Below are 24984 nucleotides of genomic sequence, written 5' to 3' on the forward strand. Positions count from 1 at the left end.
ATTATTGTAGCTTGACAAGTCCAGAAATCAGGCAATGTGAGTCCTCCAACTTTTTTCTGCTTTTTCAACATTGTTTTGGCTATTTGACATCCTTTGCATTTCTCTTTGAATTTTAAAATCAGATGGGCAATTTCTACAAGAGAGTTTGCTGAGATTTTGACTGGGTTTACACTGATTCTATAGATTAATCTGAGAATTCACACGATAGCAACGTAAAGAAAATAGAGTCCAGAAATAGACCCATGCGTATATTTAACCCAAATGATCCTTATTATTTGTGGATTCCTTCTTTGAGAATTTGCTTACTTGCTAAAATTTGTTAGCCTCCGAATCAGAATTTGTGGAACTTCCATAGTCTTGAACAGAGCAATAAAAATGCTCAAAGCAGTGAAAAATAGTAAGAGTTGCCCACAATGTTCAAGAAGGCTATGCTCTGACTTCTTCCTTCAGTTCTCACACTACAGAAGTGTTATTAGTATTTAGTATCATTAGTATTATTTAGAATGCTAAAAAGTATTTTCATTTTGTTTTCATGTTTTTGTTGGTGATTTCACTTTTAAAATGTCCCTTAAGGAGGCGCCTGGATGGCTCAGTAGGTTAAGCACCAGACTTTGGCTCAGGTCATGATCTCACAGTTTGTAAGTTCAAGCCCTCCATCAGGTTAACACAAGCCCCACACCACACTTCAGGTGAGCTCAAGCCCCAATTTGGGTGAGCCCCTCTTCTCTCTCCCTCCCTCTCTCTGCCCCTCGCTCACTTGTGCCCTCTCTCTCAAAAAAAAAATAAAAAAATAAACAGTGCCCTAAGTATAGTGCTCAAGTGCTGTCTCATATATCTAAGAGCAAAAGAAGCTGTAATATGCCTTAAGGGAAAAAATATTTGTTAGGTAAACTCTGTTCTGACAGGGGTTAATTAACTATATACATGATGTATTTTCAAACAGAAACACACATAAAATGAGGCTATATATTGATTAGATGACAAAAACGTAACCAACAAAACTTGCAGAAACCTAACCTTATATTTCCCGGAGGAATCACAGTTCAGTATCACTAACTCTGGGCTCATGAGGACTTTATACAACATAACAACTGCAAATAAGAACCAACTGTATGGGGCGCCTGGGTGGCTCAGTCGGTTAAGTGTCTGACTTCAGCTCAGGTCACGATCTCACGGTCCGTGAGTTTGAGCCCTGCGTCAGTCTCTGGGCTGATGGCTCAGAGCCTGGAGCCAGCTTCCGATTCTGTGTCTCCTTCTCTCTCTCTGCCCCTCCCCCATTCATGCTCTCTCTCTGTCTCAAAAATAAATAAACTTTAAAAAAAAAATTAAAAAAAAAAGAACCAACTGTATGTGTATATCCATGTATATATGCAAAAACAGTTCACTGGAAATAGTCTTTTCAACCAATGGTACTGAGACCAATGGATATTCCTAACACAAGAACATAAATTTCCATCCATTTAGGAATGCAAACTGGTGCAGCCACTCTGCAAAACTTATGAAGTTCCCTCAAAAAGTTAAAAATAAGGGGGTGCCTGGATGGTTCAGTCAGTTGAGCTTGGGCTCAGGTCACGATCTCCCAGTTCGTTGAGTGCAAGCCCCAAATCGGGCTCACTGCTGTTAGTGCAGAGCCCACTTCAGATCCCCCCACTTTCCCCTAAATAGACACTTGCAAAAAAAAAAAAGTTAAAAATAGGGGTGCCTGAGTGGCTCAGTCACTGGGCATCTGACTCTTGATTTTGGCTCGGGTATGATCTTGCAGTCCGTGGCATCAAGCCCTACACATCAAGCTCTTCACTGGCAGCACAGAGCATGCTGGGAATTCTCTCTCCGCCTCTCACTCGCTCGCTCTAAATAAATAAATAAATGTAAAAAACACAACTGTCCTATAACCCAGCAAGAGCAGCACTACTAGGTATTTATTCAAAAAAAAAAAAAAATACTAACTCAAAGGGATACGTGCACCTGATATTTCTACAATACCAAATATCTACAATAGCCAAATTATGGAAACAGCCCATTGATGAATGGATAAAGATGTGATATACACCTCTCTCTCTCACTCTCACACACACACACTGGCATAAAAAATGAAATCTTGCCATTTGCAGTGACATGGGTGAAACTAGAAAGTATTAAGCTTAGTGAAGTAAGTCAGCGAAAGACAAATGCTGTATGATTTCACGCATATGTGGAATTTAAGAAACCAAACAAAGAGGAGAAAAAGACAGGCAAACCAAGAAACAGACCCTTAACTATACACAACTAGTGGTTGGGGTTGTGGGGGATGGGCTAAATAGGTGATGGAGATTAAGGTGTACACTTGTGATGAGCACTGGGTATTTATGGTAGTGCTAAATCACTATACTGTACACCTGAAATTAATATCACACTGTATGTCGGGGCGCCTGGGTGGCTCAGTCGGTTAAACGGCCGACTTCAGCTCAGGTCATGATCTTGCAGTTTGTGAGTTGAGCCCCGCGTCATGCTCTGTGCTGACAGCTTGGAGCCTGGAGCCTGCTTCAGGTTCTGTGTCTCCCTCTTTTCTCTGCCCCCCCCCCCGCCCCCCAACTCTAACTCTGTTTCTCAAAAATGAATAAACATTAAAAAAAATTTTTTTTAATATTACACTGTATGTTAACTGGAATTTAAATAAAAATTTTTAAAAAACTGTCATTCATTCCTTGTACCATATACACATATTAGCTCAAAATGCAAGCCTTAAAACTAAATCTTTCAGAAGAAAACCTTTGTGACCTTGGATTAATTAAGCAAAGATCTCGAAACATGATCCGGACTACATCAAAATTAAAAACTTCTCTTCGAAAAGACAATGCACATACTAGGAGAAAATATCTGCAAAGCATATACTTGATAATGGGTTTATATTGAGAATATATATAGAATTCTCAAAACTCAGTAAGAAAACAAACACACTAAAAAATAGGCCAAACATATGAACAGATACTTCATCAAGAAACATATCCAGATAGCAAACAGGACAAGATTCTCAACATGAGTGGCCATAAGGGAAATGCAAACTAAAACCACAGGGAGGTACCATTACATACCTATTAAAATGGCTAAGGTTAAATGATTATATCAAGCACTGGTGAGGATATGAAAGAATTTGCACTCTTATACATAGCTGGTCAGAATGTAAAATGTAAAAATGGTACTATCACTTTGAAAAAACTTGACGATTTTTTTCAGTAGCCCCAACATGGGGCTTGAACTCATGACCCTGACATCAAGAGTCACATGCTCTACTGACTAAGCCAGCCGGGGGCCCAAACTTGGCAATTTCTTAAAAAGTTAAATATATATCATATGATCTACCCATGCACTCAAGGTATTTACCCAAAAGAAATGAATCATATGTCCATACAAAGATTTATACACAAATGTCTATAATAACTTTGTTTTAATGTTTTTACGCAACAGGTTTTATTTATTTATTTATTTATTTTTAACGTTTGTTTTTTTCTTAATTTTATTTTTTATTTTTTAAAATCTACATCCTGGGGCGCCTGGGTGGCTCAGTCGGTTAAGCATCCGACTTCAGCTCAGGTCATGATCTCATGGTCCGTGAGTTTGAGACCCGCGTTGGGCTCTGTGCTGACGGCTCAGAGCCAAGAGATTCTATGTCTCCCTCTCCCTTTGCCCCTCCCCCACTCACATTCTGTCTCTCTCTCTCCTTCAAAAATAAATAAACATTAAAATAAAAGGAAGAACATGTGCAGTTTATTATACATCAATTATACCCCAATAAAGGTATTTTAAAAATTTAAGGCACAAATTAAAAAAAGAAAAAGACTAACAGTAAAAAAACATGATTTGCAAACACAATTCACAATCAGTTTGTTTTTATCAACTAGTGAGACTTTATACATTCACCAGTAAACAAGGGCACCTAGGTGGCTCAGTTGGTTAAGCGTCCAACTGACTTTGGCTCAGGTCATAATCTCACAGCTTGTGAGCTATTTTGAGTTCGAGCCCCATGTCGGGCTCTATGCTGCTTCAGATTCTGGGTCTCCCTCTCTCTCTCTCTGCCCCTCCCCCACTCACTCACGCACATGCTCTCTCCTTCAAAAATAAACATTAAAAAAAATATATATTCACCAGTAAGCAATCTTTCAATATTTTTGTGTATAGAAGAAAACTAAGAATTTTATTGGATCACTTCTAAGTATTCCCATTTATGAATTCTTCATAAAACAATACTAATTCTAACTTGAAGCCATTTATACTATACATTGTTCAAAATCACTGCCATAAGACTTTATACAAAAGAAACTGGTATCTTAGCTCAACAACAGGATAGTACTGTTCTTACAGTAATATGAAAGTGTTTTTTTGCTTAATTTTCACTCAGCAGCAAGAAGCCTTCAAATGTTATTTCCTAACAGAAATGTGTCTTTCAAAGGTAATCATCAGGGAACCTTAGGCTTCCTCTACCTACAAAACACAAAAGTTTTCCATAAATGGTCTTTGGAGGCAGCCTTTTAATATGGGTTTTTAATTTTTCAAGTTTATTCCTCTGTTAGTAGGAAGCCCACAGGCATACACATACTATTTGGGGGATGTTAAGACAACAGAAATCAATTTCTCTTTTACAGAAGAAATTTTGTAGGGGCATCTGGGTGGCTCAGTCAATTGAGCATCCAACTTTGGCTCAGGTCATGATCTCACGTCTTGTGGGTTCAAGCCCTGCACTGGGCTCTGTGCTGAGAGCTCGGAGCCTGGAGCCTACTTCAGATTCTGTGTGTCTCTCTCTCTCTCTCTCTCTCTGTCTCTCTGCCCCTCCCCCGCGTGCGTACACTCTGTCCCTCTCAAAAATAAACATTAAAAAAATTTTTTTTCAAAAGGAGAAATTTTGTAGCTGGAGACCCCTAGGTCTAGGGAGCCAAACAGGTGAAGCATTTTTAAGACTGGAACATCCAAGTAGTCAGGAGGATTTGGTGGCAGATTTTAACTTTCTGGCATTACTAATTTCTTATGTAAAGTGTTAAACGTTATAAAACTAAATTATCCCAGAAGACATGCCTCAAAAAACAGACACAGGACAGAAAACCAACACAATGTGATTATGAAAGGATAATTAGGACTATGGCTCATTTGATGGTTTGAAGGTGAAGAGAAGTCCACATTAGATCTTATGAACCTTTCCCCACCCAACTACAAGGTTTATGTATTTGATGATTCCCACTTCTGAGTTATTTGGTATAAATTCATAGTAACTTTATATGATCAAGAACATGCTCAACTAACTGATTACTAGGATGAGAAACTACTTGTTTAAATCTCCACTTATTTTATCTGAACAGCAGGTGTTTAAAAAAAGTTAGCTTCACCATCAGTTCTCATAAAATCCAAGAAAACCCTTATTTTCTTAAATTTAAAAACTTTCTGATGGCCATTTAATACCAAATTAATTTTTACTTTTAAAAGTAGTTCCAGGGGTGCTTGGCTGGCTCAATTGGTAGAGCATGAAACTCTTGGTCTTAGGGTTAAGTTCAAGCCCCACATTGGTTGTAGAGACTACTTAAAAATAAAATTTTAAAGGGGCGCCTGGGTGGCTCAGTCAATTAAGCATGCGACTCTTCACTTCAGCTCAGGTCATGATCCCAGGGTTATGAGATCAAACCTCAAGTCAGGCTCTGCATTGAGCATGGAGCCTGCTTAAGATTCTCTTTCCCTCACTTGTGCTCTCTCTAAAATAAAAATAAAATACAATCTCAAAAAAAAAAAAAAAAAAAAAAAGTAGTTCCAAGGAAAAATAGTAACAGCAATTACTGCAAAAAAGGGAAGAAGAAAAAAGGGGGGCACTACTGGGCATTACTGGGCATTCTCAGACATATCCAAGAAATTAAATGTCCCCAGTAAAACATCAGTAAATAGACATTACTGCACTAACCCAATGGTCCTTTTTCAAGAAAATTAGACATTATCCTAAAATTTTTTAAGAAGGTTATTTATAACTTGCCATATTCAGACTCCTCTACCTCTAAGCAAGCAAGGATGTGGTACTATGATACAATGCTCTTAAATTTTTCTCATAAAGTCGGTTTTTTAGGCAGGCTCAATTCTTCATTACAAGTCAAGGTAAATCTAACGTTAAATACAATAAAGCAAGTCTCACATTCATCATTTATATTACCCATACAAGCTGTGACAGATTCCTTCAAGGCAACGCTACCTCCCAGGCCCAAGACTACATACCAGACGTTAAGTAGCCGGTCATGCACTGCTCCTGACAGGAAATAAAGGCCTGTGACCCCATCAAAGGGCTGGCTCTCACTAGGAGGTCTGACAGTAGTGAAGACGAGTGAGGAAACAGGCGTCGCATGTCCTGTGAAGTGCTAGAGAGAGTTCAGTCTCGTTTAGGAGAGGACACAGAACAGTGACAAAAGTGAAGAGTCCTTATGGACCATAAACAATACAGATGATCCATATATGAAATTAGAAGTCCAGATTAAAGGTAACAGCTAAATTTAATTCTAAGCAACTGAGATTATTTGTGCTACATTCCATGTACTTTCAAAAACTCCACCTGAGGGGTGCCTGGGTGGCTCAGTCAGTTAAGGCTCTGACTTCAGCTCAGGTCATGATCTTGTGGTTCATGGGTTCGAGCCCCACGTCAGGCTCTGTGCTGACAGCTCAGAGCCTGGAACTTGCTTCAGATTCTGTGTCTCCCTCTCTCTCTCTCTCTCTGCCCCTGCCCTGCTCATACTCTCTCTCTCTCTCTCTCAAAAATAAACATTAAAAAAAATTTTAATAAAAAAAATAAATAATTAAAACTCCATCTGAAAATCACCATGCCCTAACAACTCCCATGGCCCTACCCACAATCTTTATTTTTTCCATCCTGCATTAAAGACCCGCTTAATTCTATCCATGTTTAAGGGGCGCCTGGGTGCTCAGACACAGCCAAGGAATTGTAGGTCTTCATTTTACTCTCAGTGAGTCGAAACCACAATTTTAAGGCATCATCACAGCACCAAATATACACCCCGTAGCACACTCAAAAATATAATACTACATATCCCCATAGTCAAATACTGCAAACGTAGTAAACACAAGATGCAAGGAAGAAATCAAACCTACTATATCATTATACAGCAGAGTAAAAGATTTTTAATTCAAATTCTACTTATTTGTTCTATTCATTTCTCAAATGCATGTGAAACAGACACATCTAACCTATTAAACATCAACACACCGGATTTGGAAGCTAACTTTCATCTTCTGATTCTACTATTTGATATGCCTGAAAATAACAAATCTGTACTCTTAAAATGACATTCTATGGCTCAGACTTTCTGCCCTTCTCCATACTTACTCTAGACAAATGTTAGGCTTACAACTAATTTGATTCACTCACTCTGTAGATTTCTTTGGTCTCCAAAACCCATAGTTTGATTGTTCGACCAGCTGAAAGCAACATCTTTCCATCTGGGCTAATACACAGGGAACTGACGCTGCTGTTGTCACCTTTCCATTTGCTGTAAAGTGAAGAGAAACAGAAACATCTCCATGAATGGGGAGAAAACTTTATTCAGAGCAAAAAAGTAACAAAAAACAAATAAGGTATTAAAAATATCACTTAAGGTTCCATGCAATTATTCCCTAAAAGCCTGTGTAAGGTGACTAACCTTGAATCTAACACTAAGGTAAAGCCTACCCAAAGATTTTCAAGAGGTACCAGAAAATGGATGAGTAAGAGATTTAAGAATACAAAAACGGGTAGCTGTGTATCCTGTATATGAGGTGAATTTTGTTAATGCCCAGGAAACTACCTGGCTGGCTGGACCTCCACAAGTCCATCCTATCCCCACCATGGTTCCCACACTATGTGGAAGCCTGGCCTTTAATTTACTTAGCAGCACAAATTACTTCTCAAGCTACAGTCCAAAAAGGTTATTTCTACCTCAAATCAACATAGGTGCACTCCCATCTGACAGAGTAAAATAAGTATAGATGATCCCCTTCTAATACCTGAAATATGATTGGCATTAGTCTTTGTACTTTGTTGCAAACATTAATATTTTTATAAACAAGGAGCTTGGTTATTCACTTATAAAATCAAGAAATAACAGTAGCAATCCTCTTACCAAAAGACATGAATTATAAAGTAAAAGAAAACACACTGCTCTGCCAATCACATTGGAGTATGTCAAACTACTCATTTGGAAAAACAAAAGTAGATTCCTCTCTTCTACTACACACACAAAAAACTTGACTAAAGCTAACAGATTAAAAATAAGTATTAAAAAGTGCACAGGAGAGTGTTTTTACAATCCTGTTTTAGGAAAGGCCTTCCAAAGCAATTACAAACCAGAAATCATAATGGTAAAAATAACCTGATTTAAATAAGTAAAACTTCTGTACCACAAAATAAGTCATAAATTTAAAACCAAAAAGCTAGAAAATATCAAAAATATATACTACAGGAAAAAGATTAATACTCAGAATACATAAACAGCTCTTTATGTTCAAGAACTAGATCAGATTAAAAAAAAAAACTCAAAAATACACAAAAGATATAAACAGGCAATTCATAGAAGAAATACAAATTGTCAATAAACATGAAAACACTCACCCTCACTAGTAATCAAGGAAATGCAGCAATAATACAGGACACTTTTTCCTTCACCCTTTTTTCAGTTGCTAACATTTTTGATAATTTCTCAACAATTCCCACAGCTTCAACATTTTATATTCATTATTCAACCCCTATTCACTTAATATACATATAAAAAAAAGACATGATCACCACCCCGACAAGTGTCCCTGAATCTATCTCCTCACTCGGCACTGAAAATGATAGCAAAGAGCTAACACCACTGCTGAGCTCCCTCCCCAGCCTCCATTAAGAGCTCTGCAACTCAAAGTGTAACCTCCTACACCAGCATCACCTGGGAACTAAGAATGGACTCCCAAACCCGACCTAGACCTACTAAATCAGTTCTATCTGCACAAGTAACTCACGTGCACATCAGAGCTTGAAAAGCACTAGATCAGAAGATTCCTCTCTAGGAAATGTGACCGGTGCCAAGGTAATAACCCACATATACTGACATTCAAAGGCTTCCCCCTCACTGCACAAATGAAGCCCAGCAATTGAGCTGCCACCTACACAAGCCTTCCAATCAGTTTCTTCATGTTTCATTTTCAAATAGCAACAGGCAGCCAAGGATCCCCCGTCATTTCAAGAATGCCTTTAACTAACATAAAAGACAGAAGCTAAAATCAAACAAAAATCAACACATCCTCAAGAGGGAAACGATGTTAGGAACAAAAGAAAAATACTTTAAAATCCTGTAATTATTATCTTCAGAGAGTTAGAAAATATTATATCCATGAAAGAAACATGATGCAACAAAAAGAAACATTAAGAGAACAAAAAACAAATCTCCCAGAAATTAAAAATATGGTTAGAGAAATGTAAAATTTCAATAGAAAATTTGGAAGGTAAAACTGAGGCAATCTCCCTGGTAACAGAAGAAAAAGACAAAAGGGAAACTAAGAACAAAGAAACCTAAAGGATCAGTCCAGGAGATGCAATATCTAAGTTACAACAGACTGTACTAGAGAAAGATCAAAAAAACAGAGAAGATGAAATTATCAAATACATGCTACAAGAAAAATGAAGGAGTGCCTGAGTAGCTCAGTTGGTTAAGCATCAACTCTTGATTTTGACTCAGGTCATGATGATCTCACGGTTCATGACAGAGCCCCACTCCCCTCTCCAGCCCAGGGCTTTGCACCGAGGGCAGGGAGGCTGCTTGAGGTTTCTGTCTCTCTCTCTGCCCCTCCCCTGCTCACACTCACTCTCTCAAAATAAATTAACACTAAAAAAAAGAAGAAAGAAAAATGAAGAGCAATTTTCTTCAAAAATGAAGAAAAAATAACCAATGAACCAATGCTTCAAAATCCTGAAGGAGAATTACTTCCAACCTAAAATTCCATATCTTCAAACTAGAATTAACTGTGAGGGTACAATAAAGGCGCTGGTTGGACAAGCAAAATCTCAGTAAATTTACCATCAACACGCTTTTCTTATGAAGCCACCAATTCATGTGTTTCACAAAAAAGAGAGTAACCCAACAAAGAGAAAAATGGGATCTAGGAAATAGAGGTTCCATTTGACAAGAGAATTTTCAGGATGATAATGTAAGAAAATCCCAGGATCCTCACTGTTCAGCAGACCTTGAAAGGTGACTGAATAACTGATATGCTCCAAAATAACATGCAACTGTGAGGGTGAAAACGAGCTAACGACAAGTATATAGAAAACTAAGCAAATGAACAACAAGGAAATCATAAACCCCAAGAAAAGCAGAGTTTTGTGCCAAAAAATATAAACCTAGTAGAGTACAAGGCTTATCTGTAATAATATTTAAGCAGTCATAATGCAAACAAATAGCCCTTCATCAAAAAATTGTGATGGGGTGCCTGGGTAGCTCAGTCAGTTGAGCGTCCAACTTAGGCTTAGGTCATGATTTAACAGTTCATGAGTTCAAGCCCCACGTCGGGCTCTGTGCTGACAGTTCAGAGCCTGGAGCCTGCTTGGAAGTCTGTGTCTCCCTCTCTCTGCCCCTCCCTGGCTCATGCTCTCTCAAAAATAAACTTAAAAAAAAAAAAACAAAAAAAAAACTGTGATGTTGGGAGAATGGAGAGGGTGAGAACTAAATCCTCATCTTCCATAGAAGTCAATACATAGTACCTAAAATGGTACACAATCCACTGACAGCAGCATAGGAATTCCAAGAATGGAGCTGGGAACACAACACTATGAGACAGTAGTGTGCATGAGAGCTCAGGCTCTGACCCAACCATTTCTCAACTGTAAAACAGGAACAGAGCCCACTCACAGTGCTATGGTTAAACACAATACTGTGTAGAATGCACTGAACAGAGCCTTAACCATTAGTCCCTACGTGAAGCACCTAACGTTGTGAACTTTCACCCATGCAGCATTTTAAAAATACAGTTGTGTGGCCCCCACCCCAGACCCAGTGGGTGGGAATCTCCACAGGTGTTTCTGACAGTCATCGGTGGGGAAACTGATGCAACAGATAAATGGAGACAAAAACTTACTGAACCTCTAGGGAGATGACCTATTCATCTGCACCTCCCACCCTAAACCCTCATTCAAATTCTAAGCCTCTATTCACCACCCCATCAGCTGGCTCTTGACTTTCATGTATTATTTCAAATTCAACTTGTTTAAAACTCAACATCCATTTCCCTCTTCTGGCTATAATTTCTATGAACTGTGCCACAGCACTTGCCTAGTAAGTTCACAAAACTGAAAATGGTTACATTTAACTTCTTTTGTCATTTAATTCCCCTTTTCAGGCTCCCCAAATGTACTTGTTGCTATCTTCTTCATTCTCACTTTCCACATTTAAACTACCATCCTACATTTAAACTACCACAACCACCTAGAATCTGGCTTCTCTGCCTTTGAACCTGCTCCTTTCCATATACTCTAGACAGTGCTGGCAGATCACCTTTTCCTAAAGCATTATCTTGGTGACTTTATTCCCAAGACATGACCTTCAGTGGCTCTCTCCTGCTTACGACATAGAATCCAAACCTCTAAGTAGTTTTGATATAGTAGAAAAGCACTGTACCAGAATTCAAGACAGCAGGATATGAACTCCTTCCCTGCCATTTATTAGTTATAAGACCACAGGCACCATTATCCTTCTTAGGGTCCTTATCTACACAAGTTGAACTAATTCAACACTTACTGAACACTTACTATAAAGCCTATCACAGGATTACGTGCTTGAACTGGAAGAGTTGGTTGAGATTTTTTATCTATGACAGTTAATGCCAGATTCTTAATATACTTTGGCCCACATCCTCTACCAGTCATTATTCCCTAGTACGTAAATCTTCCAATCTTTCACTTCCTTTTTCCCCAGACTTTGGTTTTGCCATTTCCCCACCTTCCTTCCCCCATCCTCTTCTATCCAAATAATACCTCTCCCAGAACGCCCAACTGAAATCCCTTCTCTTCCACCAGGCCTTGCCAACACTATCCACCTCATTTGACCAGTAATTACTTGCTACCTTATGTTTTCTCTTGTGCAGTTATTTGACTCTTGCATCATTTATTTAATGTTTATGTACTAAAATCTTGCATGCCTGATTTGATTTAAAGTTCCTTGAAAAGTCTATACCCTCATTAGTATCTACATTCCCTGTGTCCAATATCAGACTTTACCTACAGCCAAGAATAGTCTTGATTTATCAAACTTTAATGAATTTCCAACAGTAACCAAGTTACCCCTCCAATACCATAGAACCATCAATGTTACTCACCACTTTACTTTGCATGTCTGTGTATTCCATTCCACAATGTGTTTATCATCTGAACAACTATATAAACAGCCATTGTCTTGATGCCACTGTATGCAATTGACCTTGTTGTCATGTCCACCACTCTAAAGGTCAAAAAAAAAAATTAAAAGAAGAAACTCGTCTTATAGAACATAATTACACCCTGGAATCATTACAAAGAGTTAACAAAAAAAGACAGGCGTTAACCTAACCAAAAACACCCTACCCTGCATCTATCCATTTCCAACATCAAAAATGAGATAAATCAGCTATAAATACATCAAATGTTAATTTTCCCTTCTCTGCTTCCCTTCTATGTTTTTACACACTTCCACATCATAAGTCAAAGAATGCTAGTCCTAAATGCCACTTGCTTTTCACAAGAATGCCATCACTAAGGCAAGATAAAATACTTCATGTACAGTGGCAGAAAGTTTGTGACACTTGAGTGAACTAGTAAAGTCAAATCTTGGAGTTTAAAGTCAGTACTTCAGGTAAAAACCACATCTAATCAAAACTATCCTTGAAAATCCCTTTTTTAAAAACTATCAAAACCATCTCTCAATAAATAAATCACTGTTTCTTCAAGTAAACACGAAATATCTCCTTGTGTTAAGGAAAATACGATACGAACAAGACTTTAACATACTCAGCATAGCAAGATGCTCATTCACTTAGAGGCACACAGGAATGGAGACATCAACTGGGGAAGAGCAAGTTCAACTCTCCCACCCACCTCACACACATTCTGGGACAAACTTATTTGGCAGAATAAGGTGCGAAATCATCTACACTGTAAGCAATTGTGACTTTCACTCTACTTGAATTCACATCAATTAAACGAATACATGAATCAACATCACGTACATATGTAAGCTAAGGATAAAACTCAAAATCACTACTTCTATTACATAGATTCTTCCTACCTCAAAAGAAAAATAGTTTTAAATGTTAAGTTCAGAGGCATCTGGGTGGCCTAGTCGGTTAAGTGGCTGACTCCTGATTTTGGCTCAGGTCATGATCTCACAGTTTGTGAGATCGAGCCCCACGTCAGGCTCCACAGGCTCTACGCTGACAGCACAGACAGAGCCTGCTTGGGATTCTCTCCTTCTCTTTCTGCCCTTCCCCTGCTCATGCACACAAACCTCTCTCAAAATAAATAAACTTTAAATAAATAAATGTTAAGTTCAGATACTTCCCTTCGCTAATATGAGCTATCCACTCAAAGAACTAAATCCTGTATCATAGGATCCTATATCATAGACACATACACAAAGAACTGAATAAAAAAACATGCACAGATAAATTCCACTGAAAGAATTTAGTAAGAAAATAAAATTTTCAGGGACACCTGGGTGGTGCACTCAGTTAAGTGTCTGACTCTTGATCTCGTCTCAGGTCATGATATCACATTTCATGAGTTCAAGCCCCACTTTGGGCTCTGTGCTGATGAACGGAGCCTGCTTGGGATTGTCTCTCCTTCTCTCTGCCTATCCCCCGCTTGTTCTCTCTCTCCCTCAAAATAAATAAACATCAAAAAAAAATTTTTTTAAAGAAAATAAAATTTTCAAAAGTAGTAATCCAAGAGATATAAAGCAAAACAAAGTAACATTTTCAGTCTGTCCATCTAGCAATTTGCTTATTAGCATTGTAATACCCATAGTGGTAAGGTTGCAGAAAAAAATAGCACTATCATACATTGATAGGAGCTAGTATGCCCTTTTGGAAAAACAATCTAGCAACTGTACATTTGTTCATTCACTTACATATTCAATAAACATTTACACAATACCAATTATATGCCAGGCACTGCACTAGGCCAATATACTAGGTCAATACAATATACTATTACATCTAAATCCCAATAAAAGCATGCAAGATAGGTTATAGAATACCCATTTAAGAAATGAGAAGACAAACTACTTATCCATGACCACATAACTAGAAGGATTCAACCTCAGGACAGACTAGGTCCAAAGCCTGATCCCTTTCTATTTCACCATATCATCCCAACACTCTTTACTCTGACCTCCTTGGTTACTATTTAATAAACTCATTCCCTATTAAAGATTTATGTATAGAGGCTCCTGGGTGACTCGGTCAGTTTAACTTCTGACTCCTGATTTTGGTTCAGGTCATGATCTCACGGTTCACGGGATCGAGCCCTGCCATCAGGCTCTGCACTGACAGCATGGAGCCTGCTTGGGATTCTCTGTCTCCCTCTCTCTCTGCCCCTCCCTCCACTACACACACATACATTCTCTCTCTGAAAAATAAAGCTTAAAAAAAAATTTATGTATAATCCCATGAAACACCAAAATGATCTAAAAAGGAGTTCTAGGCTCCATCAGCATTATGTCCACGACCACAGTTAACTGAGTAAAGCAACTATCACACTGCACAGATGGCTAGGTACCTGCTCATCACAAGACTGATAAAATCAAAGGATGGGCTCCCAACTACAGTGGGGTAAAAGCCTACACAAAGATCACACGTGACTTGGAGAGGAGGGAGGAAATAAGGGAGATTCCCTTCTTGCTAATTATACCTCTAAATAATTTGTTTTACAGTTGTGTTTTTATAATCTTTAATATGAAAATAAGTAACATACTTTTAAATGCAAACTTAAAATCAGACAAAATGTTTTATCTATCAAATCAGCTGGGTTTCTGTTAATGTTATTGCTGGGTTTTTTTTTAATTTTTTAAGTATTTATTTTGAGAGAGACAGCACAAGCTGGGGAGGGGTAGAGAGGGTGAGAGAGGATCTCAAGCAGGCTCCATGCTGCCAGTGCAGAGCCCAGATGTGGGGTCTAAACTCACGAAACCATGAGATCATAACCTAAGCTGAAACCACAAGTCAGACACTTAACTGAGCCGCCCCAGGTGGCCCAATGTTATTGCTGTTTTAATGGGAATATTCAATGGTGGAAATAATGCTACTGGAATACAGGTACAGTCTTTTCATTGCTGACATAAGTAAAATTAGAAGAATGCTTCTAGAAAAGTATTTGTATACTATGCCTAAAATGCCTTAACATTAAAACACTCTGACTCATTACTTACAGGTAATTTTGGGAATGGAATCCATGTAAACAGATAAAAAAATGTGTAACAATAACAAAAAATTAGAAGCCACCTTAACAGTAATAGCTAAACTGCCAAGGGACTATCCAATTTAGTGGGATTTTAGGCAGTCACTGAAAATGTTTATAACTAGTTCTTGAAAAATACGAAAATGTTGTAATTGATTTAAAATTTTTTAATGTTCATTAATTTTTTTGAGAGAAGAGAGGACAAGCAGGGGAGGGGCAGAGAGAGAGGGAGACACAGAATCTAAAGCAGGCTCCAGGCTCTGAGCTGTCAGTGAAAAGCCCAATGCAGGGCTGGGACTCAGGAACTGTGAGACCATTAATCTGAGCTGAAGTCAGACACTTAACCGACTAAGCCCTGCTCATGTTGTAATTTAATGGAAAATATCAGGATACGAAATAAGAACTGTATTTCTTAAACATGTACATAAAGAAATGCACAATCTATTAAATGTCTCTCAGTGGTAGAGATATAAGAGTAATTTTTTTTTCTCTTTTCGACGTAATGTAGTCCCAAATTATCTATGGAGCATGTTACTTAAAAAAGAAAACAGGAGGAGTGCCTGAGTAGCTCAGTTGGTTAAGCATCTGACTTCGGCTCAGGTCATGATCTCACAGTTTGTGGGTTTGAGCCCCACGTCAGGCTCTATGCTGACAGCTCAAAGCCTGGAGCCTGCCTCAGATTCTGTGTCTCCCTCTCTCTCTGATCATGTTGTCTCTATCTCTCTCTCTCTCAAAAATAAACATTAAAAAAAATTTTAAAAAGAGAAAACAGGAGGGTGCCTGGGTGGCTCAGTCTGTTCAGCGTCCAACTCTTGATTTCAGCTCAGGTCATGATCATTCATGGTCATGAGTTCAAGCCCCTCGTTGGGCTCCATGCTGAGCATGGAGCCTGGTTAAGAGATTCTCATTAGCTTTCTCTCTCTCTCTCTCTCTCTCTCTCTCTTAAAAAAAAACTAAAATAAAATAAAAGAGAAAACAGGGGTGTCTGGGTGGCTAAGTCCGTTAAGCTTCCGACTGTTGATATCAGCTCAGGTTCATGAAGCTCAAGTCAGGTTCTGGACTAACAGCAGGGAGCCTGCTTGGGATTCTCTCTCCCTCGGTCTCTGCCCCTCCCCCACATGCGCACACACTCTCATACTCTCTCAAAATAATTAAACTTTAGAAAAAAAAACTTAGATTAAAAAAAGAAAAAACACTGCTTGATTCACATATACAGAAAGCATTCCTAAAGAGAAAGTTCAGCAAACACCAAAAACATAATGTAGTAGATAATGTCTAAAACAAATCATTCTAAGTTAAATCACTGTCCTGTAGTATATATTTGCTCTGTGATACTGGGGCTAGGACTCCAAACCACATTCTTGCTTTGCCAGCTGCATGGCCAGTAGGCTCCACCAATAAGGGGTGCTACAGGGAGACAAGGCTGGAGGAAGAACAAGGGACCTGTTCCTTCCTGTCTTCTAGTGTATATCAGCCCAGACTATCTTTACCCCAACAAGGCAATGCTTCTGGCAGCAGCTGAACCCAATATGCAATTTTTCCAACCCCTGGAATAGTCTCCTCCCCTCCTTTCAGAGACACTAGCAGTCAGCTAGAGCTCTGTCCTCAGAGGTCTGGACCTCAAGTCCATGGGGCCACTCCTCCTCAAGAGACAGCAGCATAGAAAGCAATACCTGTTCCTTAAAGGTCTGAGTTGCAGCAATAATCCCACTGCCTTTGTTCTCTGGCCCTGGAAGTGGTGAGCTCTTTCCTGCAGTCACTGTTTGTGATACCTTCAACTTATTACCTCTATTTTAAACCTCATCGAAAGTTCTTCGTATTCTGACATATAATGAAGATTACGTTACCTGTCACAGCTATTAGCAACTATCACTATACACAATTTTAAATGTGGGGGCAGAAATATGTGCCTATAGTACAGATCCTATAGCATTATCCTGAACTGTTGTTTTCAATAAATCTCTAATAGTTTCCCCACCATCTTTTATATACAATATATGTCTGTGCACATACAAATATCTATACTTACTATCAATTTACTGTGTAATTCTCCTTTTACTGTACTGTATAATAAAATACTACCAACTGCTGTACCAAGAGCCAACAAGTCAATCTGGTTACTCGGTCCTATAGCTTCTGATTTCCTTTTTTTCCTCTGGGGACTTTCCTGGGGGGGGAGGGGGGAGAAAAAAAGAAAAAACAATTATGTATTTCAATACAAGACATCATTAATGCATAAATGCAAATGCCCACTAGACAACAAATGAAATGACTGCTACCAAAAGACACTTTAAAGACAGGGGTGGGGGAATTCACTCTCAAATGCTTTCTTTCTCACTATTTAGGAAAAAAAAAAAACTACTCCAATGAAAAGAAGAGCTTGTAAGTCTCAGTCCCTGCCTCCTACCTCTCTGGAAGGGAGGGAGCAAAGACAACATGGTATGCTCTTGGTATTCTCTTAAAAGATCCATGCAGCCTCACTGCTGCTTCCACTTCTCAGAAATGAACCACTCCTGATAGGTCCAAGGGAAGCCTCCACTCCCAAGCAGAGATTATAGACCCAAGCAACCAACACTTTCCCTTTTCCTCTCATCTTTCCTTTGTGTTCTACCTTCATTCCCAGGAGGGGACTCTAATGTTTTTATAAACACACATTTATTTCGGTTTCAGTCAAAAAAAAAAATCATTGTAACTAATAGCTCACACTAGAAGTTGCTCTAGTGTGTGAGAATTAGGGTTAGTCAGAAAAGTTCCATGCAGTCTTGGTGATCCTAATGACTTAAGAGGCACAAGTTTCAATCTAATGTCTAATGCCACAAGACTTCTTTGATTTACTTCAAAAATAATACTAACAGCTCCCATATGCCAAAAACAATCAATGATCACATCACATCAAAGTATATTTATAATGCTGAAAATTTACCATTTCAGAACTTCTCTTCCATATGTTTTTTTAAATTAAAGCTTGTCAGCCTGTACTTTAGCATAAAGTGCTGAGAAAGCCATTCTTTTAATATAAAACACTGTTTTAATATGAACCACTAACCCTGGAAAAAGAACATATTCTCAATAGTGCAAGATCTTTGCTCTAGAGCAAAACAACAGAAAATTTGCCCCAAAAGCCACCAACATAAACTATCATGTTACAAATACATAAAAAATATCAAGGAGGAGATTTATACAGCATTTTCCATTTTTTTGAGTTTTCTTATGGGGCTGTTACATTTGAAGAATTTTATTCATTTGAACACTTAGGTCACAAAAAGTAAAAAGACTTAACAAAAAATAAACTTTTTATATATAGAAAAAAAATACACATTTTGCAAGTCCTGAGGAAATGTATCTACGTTAATAAACCCCAAAGAGAAGTTACAATTAAAAGCCAAACTATAAAAGTCTCATGGTCTTATCAGTAATTGAATTTGCTTAAAACATTGAAACCTTAGCACAAGCAATGTCCTATGTCCCACCTTCAGTTAAACAAATGTCTAAAGCCAAGTCTGAATGATCCTGCAAGGCAGATGTGGTTTCTGCACAAGGTTATAAACACAAACACCTATTTCAGGCAAGGGCAGTGGGGGAAAGTATACCAACCTCCTACTACACCTCATCAGAAAACTCTTCTCTGAAAGATTCTAGAACTTATTTCTCCAACTCTTGGTTTTCCCAAATCAAATCAAAATTATCCACACTGAGGTTTCTAATGTGTGAAACATATGCTGGTCCAAATATGTATATGTGTTTTTGGAGATACGAATTTGCACTAAAAAGCACAAAGAAATTTTAGAAATTAAACATTAACATATTCAAAGCCCTAATTTCCCCATCAACAAAATCTGTATTTTGGGGAGAAGCAAGCAGAGACAAGTGGAGGAGCATCCACAGAACCTATGCCCAATTTTGAGGATTACTGGTCTAAACCTAAATAATAACACAAGTAACACATCTCAAAGAACTACTGACTCATGCATATTTTCTCTGAGTTGGACGATCTTTTTAAAAATCCCTTCCAAGTTAGCAGGATGAGCATGTCTGAACAAGTCAACCAGATAAGCTTATGTAAGCAATGTGCATTTTAGTGAAATCTACTATTTTAAATACTACCCCATTACCAAATATTTCTGAAACCAAGAATTTAAAGCTAATATTTATAGATTATGATAGACCTTTGTCAGCATCTTCTTTCTGAACCTGTTGCTCCTGTGATCAAAAACTTCAATGATTTCCCAGAGAACAGTAAACCAATATAAACAACTTGTATTCAAAAGCATCTGCCATTTGCCTCCAACCCACCTTTTCCAACCTTATTTCTAATTCCATCTTTACATTACACCAATCACTAACACTTTCCCATTTTGCTTCTGCTTTTCCCTGAACCTGGAGGGGTCTTTTCCTGCTCACCTCAATTTTTACCTGGTTAAAAATCTACCCATGCTTCAAGGTCCACCTCAAGTCTCATCTCTCCACAAAAATCTCTTCTTTCCCTTAAGGCACACATCATACTGTGCTCTGCATTACAGACACTGCACATCTGAATTGTCCACTTCTTCCCTGATGTCTCAGTCATACTCAGTTTTACTTCCTCTAAAGTGCCTAACACAATGTCACGTGTACACTCATTATTTACATATAATTATATAAAGTAATGAAAAGGGTAGGCTACTTTAATTCATATTTGTGATTGGAAAATTGGGAGTTCCTGGGGGTACCAGAAGTGAAGCCCAAAAAAAATGTGATTTCTTACAGAGTCTTTTTCAATGCTGAAAGTCTGACTGAGCTAAACAATAAAGAGCAGCACCAATCTGAAAAAGTTTATCAGCATTTGATCCAAAAGGCAATCAAAAGGCTGGGTGAGAGTGTCACCAACATATGTGCAGGATTTACAAAATCAAGACAGGTCAGATGTGAAAAACAGAGGAAAAAAGCACATCCATTGATGAGAAGTCTGAATTTGACCAATTAAGCAATGACTTTTTAGACTGAGATCCCAGAGTAAGAAGAGTTTACATGGACAGCCAGTACACACACTCATAAAAATACATATATGTAAGCGAAACAAGTTCCACAAAAACCATATCCTTTCCCAAGCAAAACACACTCTGATGGTCTATTTCATTTAACACTATCACAACCCACTAATCTGTCTCACAATCCACTAATGGATCAAAACTATTTTTGAAAAATTCTGACCTCCAGACACCAAAAATTATGCCAAAGTTTCAAGTTTCATTCTGCAATTAGTCTCCTACGCCTTTTCTTGGCCTATCTTATCATTTCTCTGGCAAATGTTTAGGTTTCATAGATAACAGTGAACAAAATGTGTGCATTTTACATATAATTACGTACAGTCTTTATATCAAAAACACTTAAATTCTAATACACAGGAACTTCTATTCCTGTCAACAGGATCTAATCTGCAAACTTTACCTTGTTTTCAAGTTCAAATACTGGAGAGACCCTAAGATAGAGCATCATGCAGGAACACAACCAGACTGTACTACATCTCCAAGGGATGAGAATGGGAATACTCAGCTCAGATTCTTGCTAAAAACATTCTTAATGCTACTGTGCTTGCCCTGTCTCATGGCTGAAATCCATGTGTTTCGTTCAACAAGTACTAAGCTGCGTGAGACCATTTTAACTGCAGTGACAGCAAAGGAGCATAAACACATTTCCTGTGGTAGCTAACAGTCGGCAAGGCCTGTTTCTTCAGAGCTGTACATCAGCTAAGGAAGGAAAAGTAGAGTAGTTTGAGAGATTTAAGGGGGCAATGAAATACCAGGGTCAGTTACTAGGTGGCTCAGCCACTTCCTCCGTGGCTTTGGCATAACATCTCTGCCTCAGTTTACACACATACACCTGAGGAGCTGTAAAAACAGCCATCTGTCGATAGTCCATCAGTCTGTCTTCTTGCACTTTGCTTATCCTCATTAGAGGTCCTCTTCCCCCAGGCCCCATCAACCAAATGAAATGTTCAGCTATATAACATGTACAAAAACCCTCCAAACACTACCGTGGCATGTGAAGTATTAGAATCATTCTGTGACCAAGAATAAGAAACAGCAATCCGATTTTTCTAAACATTTACGAAGTACTGCTTTAATTCTTGTTACCCAGCAACCAACTCATTTTTCTCCACTCAGTAGTAATGCCAGCAAACTTTGTCTTCGGGTGGCAAACTGCCAATCACTGAACCAGATACAAGATACCATTACAAAATGATTTACACTGAGGAATGTTAGCAGTAAATAGTAAAATGAGCCCATAGAGAATGCTAACTGAAGCATTCAATAACAATTAACATTTACTGAGCACTTACTACAGCAGTCATATAATTCTCTGAAGACTCTGAAAGGTGTGTGGCATAATCTCCACTTCAGGTTTGAGTGCCAAAAACCTTAACATGCTGGGAACACTGGCTTCAGAATAACATCCATTTCAAGCCTCATACTCTAATCCTCAAAGATGGGAAATGGAAGGGTTTAAGATGAGAACATCTTAAAACTTAAGTGACAAAGATCATAACCCAGGGGCCTGGGAGCAGAGACTGAAGCAGCTGCTATAAATCACTAACCATTTTCTAGCTTTAAAAAATTATGTGACTTTATTTTACCCCAAAATATGTGTGCGCATTCAAGAAAACTGCTTCTCCCCTCTCATCTTCAAGTAAAATTGATGTTCTAGAAGGATACATCTCCAATATGACAAAGACTGGATGTCTCTACATTCCTCCAAGTTCTCAATTCTGTGACTCAAGATCTAGGGTTACCGCGTGAGAAAAGTGGACAAGGAGTCAGAGTACCTCAACTCTAGTGGCCACAATCTCTTCTTTGGTTATTAAAGCTTCAGTGAAGTCACTTGAATTTTCTTAGTTCTGATTCTGTTCTTAAAAATCTTATTTCAAAACATTTCACAAAGTTATGTGGCTAAAACAAGAGCATACAGATAAAAGGATACTGAAGCCTACAAAAACTTTTAAGTAGCCAAACTCTCATTTTTCAATTAAGCCTTCCAAACTAGTGACTTGCTCAATGTGACAAAAGCCAAATTTGAGTTGAGTCCTGGGTATGAAACCAAATTCAGATATTTTTCTATATCAGACTGATATACATAACCTAAAACTATGACTTTCAACAGGAAATTTGTAACTAGGCCAAAGTTTTATTCCTGAGGCACAGAATGTGACTTAAGTCGACAGAAAATCAAAGGGGGGTGAGGCAAAGAGGGATGGGGGCAGGCAACAAACTTCTGCCAACCTAATATTAACTATTTGTTGTAGATAATGGAGAACTAAGCCCTAAATACCTGGGTTCTATTTCTGTTTTTGGTTTTTTGCAAGTTGCTTAATTTTCCAGAGCCTCAGTTTCTTCTTCACAATACAAAAAGTTAATCTTTCCCTGCCAGGACTAACCATACAAACATGAGATATCAATAATGACCAGTGGTTGTAGCACTTACATTATTCTAAATACTTATGTGTTATTAAACATGTTCACCTTCACAACCATTCTATGAGGTGGGTATTATCACCCCTGTTTTACCAATGATGAATCAGAGGTATAAAAACTACTGAATTACTATGAAGCCAAACCTAGATTAAATGTAAGCAGTAGAGCTTGGATCCATGCATTCAATCATTGTTCCAGATTTTCCCTCAGCATCAATATTGTCATCTCTTTATAGGACTGTTAAGATAGAAACATAGAAAATAATTTTGAAAAGGAAAATTATGCAGATTGCTCTAACTTTAACAATGACGCCTATGATTTTTTTTAAGAGTCTGAGTTCACCTTAAGAGCCCCAAAAAGGTTTCTTTTAATAATCAACTAAAGTCACTTCATCTAGAAACTATGAAAAGCTATCTTAAGATGAGAAAAATACCTAAATATACTCATCCAAAGCATAGTTAGATGTACCCCTACTTTCAACCTAAAAATTTAGCAGAAAGCTCCCCACGTAGTCAGATGGAGTTAAAACTCTGTCTTAAATACTAGCTTTTGAAGTTTTACCCATAGTGTCAGCTAAACACGATACCTGAGGCTTCCAAATCACATTAGAATGATTCCGTTTGACTACTCTATACCTGTAGTACCCACGTGCGTGTGAGTTAGAGCAGACGTAGTCTAGTGACTAAACAGTGAGTGGCATCTTACCTGAGATGGGGCCCTAACAGTGAAAAGCCTTCCCTAACTCGGCAGTGTCCCATCTAAAAAATCTTCACCTGGACTGACATTCATTAAATTAAACCGGCCACTTCACTTTACCTCCACATCCTATAGCAGACTTCAGACTTGGTTTAAAAAGGGTGTATAAAGGGGAAATTGAGATGTTAAAAAATAAAAAAGCATATAGTTTCAAAATACTGAGAATGGAAACAAACCTGGGAAAGTCAAGAGTTTCAAGAGTGAGAGTCCCACACACTGGACGTGGAAGAGAACACGTGGTGAGCTGCACCCAAGGGTTGGGGCGGGGGGGGGGGGGGGGAAGGGGGGTGTCCGGAAGCAAGGAAACAGACTCACTCATTCCAATCGCCTAAGGCAAATCCGATGAACTAGAGGAATCGGAAAAGAACAGTACAGTCCCAAGGAGGGACTCTGTCAAAAGCCAAGACACTGAAGAGCACATGTTGATGCGAGAGGCTTGGCAGAAGCAAGCCGCCCTGGGGGACCGGGGGCCTATGCGAACATGGCGGCCCCGACGACAGCGGGGCGCGGGGCACAGACCGCATGGAGTCAGTCGGTGGGACTCCAGTCAACGGCCCAACGGATCCAGCCGCGCCCTCTTTCGCTACCCTGCGGACAGGCCGCACACGAGACTGGCGAAGTGGATGGAGTCCGCGCCGCCGCCGCCGCCACGCTCTGTGCCTCCTCGCCCCGGGCCTCGCAGGGCCGCGCGAGCTGCCGGGCCACGCGCCGTGGGGCCGAGGGTGCACTGAGGCCGAGCCCGGGCGGACGCCCGCCCCCCGCCGTCCCGCCTGCTTTACCTTGGCCTGCAGCCGCGCTGGCGCCCAGGCCAGGCAGGTGCAGGTACCGCTGAGGTGCGCGGAAGGCACGTACTCTTGGTGCAGCCTATTGTTGGCTGTCTCCCACACTCGCAACTGACCGTCGGCAGACGCCAAAGCGAAGTAGGCCTGGTTCAGCGGGGAGAAGGCGCAAGGAACCCCTGCCGGGGACAGGGGGTCTGCAACACCACGGCCGCCCGCCGCCATTGCTGCCCTGGCTCCGCGGCAGCCACGTGTTCGTCTGTGCGCATGCGCACCGGCGCGGGGCGGGGCCTGGAGGGAGGAAGTCGGGAGGAGGGAGCGTAGACAGCCGAGGGAGCGGCTCCTCGCGTCTTGAGCAAGCTTTGGGCGGACCCAGCCTGTGGACGGTGGCTCGGAGGGCCCAAGGCTAACTTATACTGCGGGGGAGGGGACTGTGGAGAGACGTGACCGCAGACTGGAGAGCGGGACATTTCTTTTCAAAAAAAAAGAAAGAAAGAAAAAGGTTTGGGTTTGTTGTTTTTTTTTTAATTATAACATGATTGAACTCAAT

At 39.4% G+C, this 24984-nt stretch overlaps 1 protein-coding gene and 1 non-coding gene across 2 annotated transcripts in view; both read right to left on the reverse strand.

The window, feature by feature from the left end:
• Positions 1–24712, reverse strand: part of WDR43 (WD repeat domain 43) — a 47369-nt gene extending 22657 nt beyond the window's left edge. The window contains exons 1-5 of the mRNA XM_023251986.2: positions 24435–24712; positions 17481–17618; positions 12340–12461; positions 7385–7505; positions 6223–6362 (exon numbers count right to left, since the gene is read on the reverse strand). Coding sequence (XP_023107754.1) covers positions 6223–6362; positions 7385–7505; positions 12340–12461; positions 17481–17618; positions 24435–24659 — 746 coding nt within the window. The 5' untranslated portion in view covers positions 24660–24712. The remainder of the gene's footprint in view (positions 1–6222; positions 6363–7384; positions 7506–12339; positions 12462–17480; positions 17619–24434) is intronic.
• LOC111559963 lies at positions 6917–7001 on the reverse strand. The gene has a single exon (XR_002741423.1). It is a non-coding gene; the product is annotated as a small nucleolar RNA SNORD53/SNORD92 (small nucleolar RNA).
• Positions 24713–24984: the final 272 nt, after the last annotated feature.

This window comes from Felis catus, chromosome A3 (genome assembly GCF_018350175.1).
Source record: "Felis catus isolate Fca126 chromosome A3, F.catus_Fca126_mat1.0, whole genome shotgun sequence".
In the NCBI taxonomy this organism is placed as follows: Eukaryota; Metazoa; Chordata; class Mammalia; order Carnivora; family Felidae; genus Felis; species Felis catus.